Raw genomic sequence first — 3,730 nt, forward strand, 5'->3', positions numbered from 1 at the left:
TATCAAGGGACCATAGCCAAAGACAAAAATTAATCACATGTAAACCCAATTTTCAATCCACATCAGTTCTCATTGAATTCATGCTATATATCTTGATAATATAAAGATCATTTACACTATCACTAGTGCAACTTAATTTATGCTATACGTTGATATGTAAAGATTTTCACCCTATCAATATATTTGTAGTAGGTAAGATGCGTTAATTCAGGATGATGAATTGGCCCTCTATCTTTCTCCACTTAAATGTTGGACTTTCTTCGCTTGGTGCAAAGCTTGAACTTGTGACCTAAGACACAAGACCCTCAACCTTTGTCGGTTGGTCTGACCGTTCAGGGCCTAATCTCACTTTCTATATATAGACGGTTACTTATATCTCTTAGATGACCTGATGGTGTAAAAATTATTTACTACTTACAAAGATATACTCTTTTTTTAATCAACACTAAAGGGAATATGTTGTTCTTTTGTCTCATTGCTCATTATATATATATGAGGCCACTAGTTGTTGAGTACTTCCATAAACCTTTTTCAAGTTCTCCATAGGCTAAAAGTTTATAGTTAAAACAGAGAATATGGAGTCAATGAAGTTAAGGGCACTTGCTATGGCCTTAATGTTTTTGGGAATTTTTGTAGGGCAGTTAAGTGCTGCCTTCACTGACTGTTACACTAGATGTTTCATTTTCTGCATGATTGATCCTTCTGAGACAGTATGCAAATGCACTACTAAATGCTTAAAGCAATGCATTTTCAATTCAGATTCTGATTCTGGTTCTGTTTCTACCAATAATGTCCACAACAAAATAGACAGTAGCAACCTTAAGTTCTGTAAATTGGGCTGTGCCTTGTCTGCTTGCTCCACTCTCAGCAAAAAACATCAACCAAGTAAGTATTTTAATTCCTCCTCTCTATGACTTATATTTGTTTTTTCAGTAACAACTATGTGTTAGCATGTTTAGACTGATTATATGAATTCTTGTTGTCTATATGTCGCTAGCTAGAGGTAGAGCTAGAATTTTAAATTTATGAATTTCAAATTCTAAAAAAGGCAATTTAGTGGGTTGAGGATAAGTTATTCGTATTAAGCGAATTTCTTAACACATAACCATATACAGTAGCTTTTTCTCTAACTCCGCCTCAGTGTATTAATGCTTTTTTTTTTTCTTCTCTGAATTGATTTTTTTTTCTTGTGACTTTAGATGGTGAAAAGATGGATGGCTGTGTTGGATCTTGCTCAAAGAACTGCACCAAGAGCTACTGATGGCCATAAAAGTGGCATTATTAGTGGGGTTTTATTATCCCTCTTTTTATCTTTATGATTTCTCTTATTCTCCTTTCTTGTTTTTTTTCTTCTCTCCCTTTTTTTTTTCCAAATTAAGGATGGAAAATCATCAGCAGAATGTAGGTCTTGTACCCTAGTAAGAGCTTCCAAAGTGGGTATGTTATGTATCAGTATTCACCTACTCATATAACAATCCATTTGTGATTTATCTACGTTCTTATAGCGCTTTAAATTTGCATTTCCAAACGCCTACTTAGATTGAATGAGTATCTGTTTGCTTTGCCAGTTTTGGCGACAATATATCATGTGTAATCATTTATTATTATGCTTTGTTGAATTGATTGTCTTCGCATGCCTCTCAATGGGGCTGATAAAAATTTATTCGTATCGGCTATTAAATTGGAAGAAGAGAATTATCCCCATGGAAAATACATTGGATCATAAAAATGGGAACAAGAAATATTGGCATTTCAAGTACAAGGGGCAAATGTACTTTTTTAAAAGAGTACACGGACAAAGGGAAATATCTAACCCTTTTTCATTTAAAAAAACTAGCACTGTCTAAACACAAATGAATTCAACTTCAAAAAACTCTTTTTTTTTCAACTATGACTTCAAATAATCCCTTTTCTCAGTTTAATTCAAATTCTATCCAATAGTGTGTTGAATTTAGCCTGTTCTCAACCACTCGATTAACCGGCATAAACTATGAAACAAAACCATAATAGTCTAAGCAACTCATCTATCTCGATGACTTGCACAAATTTGGACTAACCCCTCTACTCTTCTCCCAACTAGGCGGTTCGAGCATGTTGCATGCACTTAACTAAAAGATACATTAGGAGCTCATCAACTAAAATTATTGAACAGGTTCGCGACAAGAAGAAAACACAACGGCAATCATTCAACATCCCACAAAAAGAGAGTAAACACATTATAAGTTACTCGGACAAAGTCTACAACAGATGAATAAAGAGCGCACTGTTATGGATATAGTCAACTCAGTATGTGGGCTTACAAGTCTCTTACCTCTCGGACAAAATATTCTCTCATCCTTCCTATTCTTCTCTGCAACTAAAAGAAAATAGTAGGGCACATTCCATGAGTCTCTATGCAACTATACTGCAGTATCAATCATCTGAAGCTTAAGGAGAGTTTTCCGGAGTCTTCAAAGAACCAGTTGTAGTACCTTTATGTTCCACTACAGCAGCTCGAAACTCTTCGACTATGGAGGCATCCTTGAACTTCAGAGCAATTGTAGAAAGTCCTTTTCCATCAGCAGCACTATTCAAGCAAGCAAAAGTGACCCCTTTTTTGTCCATATTAGCGAGCTTCATTTCTGGAAAAAGGTTGGCATTCAAGATCAATCTGTAATTTCCTTTGCTCCTCATAACAAGTCTACCTTTTCCTTCCCCTGTTGTAGAAACATTGACCTTTAGTTCTCCCTTTCCCCGCTCTTTCCACCCTCCATTAAGATATTCAAACAGCACGGAATCAGCTGTGAATACGGGTTTTTCATTTTCCTCCCCTGTTTCAACAGTGACCTCTTCTTTGGAAGGAAATCCAGTACCCTCACTCTTGTTCACAAGGGATGACCCTGAGTTTCCAAACAGAGAAGTACTTCCATTAGTGGGAAGATTAAGTCCAAATGGTGACTGGTCACTTTTTGCTCCAAAGAGAGAACCAGCACTTGATTCAGAACCAAAACCTAGAGAAGATCCCTCTTTTGAAATACCTCCAAAGGAGAACGTAGTGCTGGAGAACCCAGTCCCTGCAAATCCTGTGAAAGCATTTTGGCCACTTGAGAGTTGTTGGAATGAGCTAAAAGAAGCAGTTTCTGTACCCTTCTCACATTTCTCACCACCGGCATCTTGTTCTTCATTCTTTGTTTTCCCAACTTCCACATCCTTCTTACTGTCATTCTCGCTCTTCTCAACTACTGTGCCTTCCTTGGTTTCAACCTGGATTTTCTCATCATCTGCTACCTTCTTTTCAGCAGATTCAGCTTTGTCAGGCTCATCAGGAGTTTCAACTTTCTCATTGACAACATTAGATTCATCAACATTACCTTCTGATGATGGCTTAGAAATTTGATCAGGTTCCTTCTTCTCTTCCTTACACACATCACTTGGCTCCTTTCTGGTTGCCTCACCAACGTCATTTTTTTCTTCTGGATTACCTGAACTTGTTATCCCACTCTTAACTACACTTGTTATCACATCAGATGAGATACTGGACTCAGTGGGTGGAACCAAGCGGATTGCTGCAAAGGGATTAGCCGAAGGTGTAGATGTAGTAGTTTGACTGCGACGAACTTTGACAATTCTTCTACTTGCCATTACCTCCTCACTTGCTTTCTTGAAAGACCCAGTCTCTAGCTCAGCTTCATTTTCATCATCATCGAGACCAGGATTGTCTCGTGATAATTCCTTTATAGCTGCCCTTTTC

The 3,730-nt window shown here is 37.4% G+C and overlaps 2 protein-coding genes across 2 annotated transcripts; one reads left to right on the plus strand and one right to left on the minus strand.

The window, feature by feature from the left end:
- Positions 1–441: 441 nt before the first annotated feature.
- Positions 442–1,494, plus strand: LOC125851604 (thionin-like protein 2). Its single transcript, XM_049531373.1, has 2 exons — positions 442–885; positions 1,200–1,494. Exons 1-2 carry the CDS (start codon positions 576–578, stop codon positions 1,259–1,261), a joined length of 372 nt encoding a protein of 123 aa, XP_049387330.1. The 5' UTR covers positions 442–575; the 3' UTR covers positions 1,262–1,494.
- A 670-nt stretch (positions 1,495–2,164) lies between these two features.
- Positions 2,165–3,724, minus strand: LOC125851603 (nuclear pore complex protein NUP50B-like). Its single transcript, XM_049531371.1, has one exon. The coding sequence runs from the start codon at positions 3,619–3,621 to the stop codon at positions 2,428–2,430; it is 1,194 nt and encodes a 397-aa protein (XP_049387328.1). The 5' UTR covers positions 3,622–3,724; the 3' UTR covers positions 2,165–2,427.
- Positions 3,725–3,730: the final 6 nt, after the last annotated feature.

Source organism: Solanum stenotomum, unplaced genomic scaffold (assembly GCF_019186545.1).
Source record: "Solanum stenotomum isolate F172 unplaced genomic scaffold, ASM1918654v1 scaffold28181, whole genome shotgun sequence".
NCBI classification, from domain to species: domain Eukaryota; kingdom Viridiplantae; phylum Streptophyta; class Magnoliopsida; order Solanales; family Solanaceae; genus Solanum; species Solanum stenotomum.

Coding starts and splice junctions, on each gene's coding strand:
- LOC125851604 (XM_049531373.1), top strand. CDS start 576: ATGGAGTCAATGAAGTTAAGGGCACTTGCTATGGCCTTAATGTTTTTG. Junction 886..1,199: donor CAGCAAAAAACATCAACCAA/GTAAGTATTTTA, acceptor TTGTGACTTTAG/ATGGTGAAAAGATGGATGGC.
- LOC125851603 (XM_049531371.1), bottom strand. CDS start 3,621: ATGGCAAGTAGAAGAATTGTCAAAGTTCGTCGCAGTCAAACTACTACA.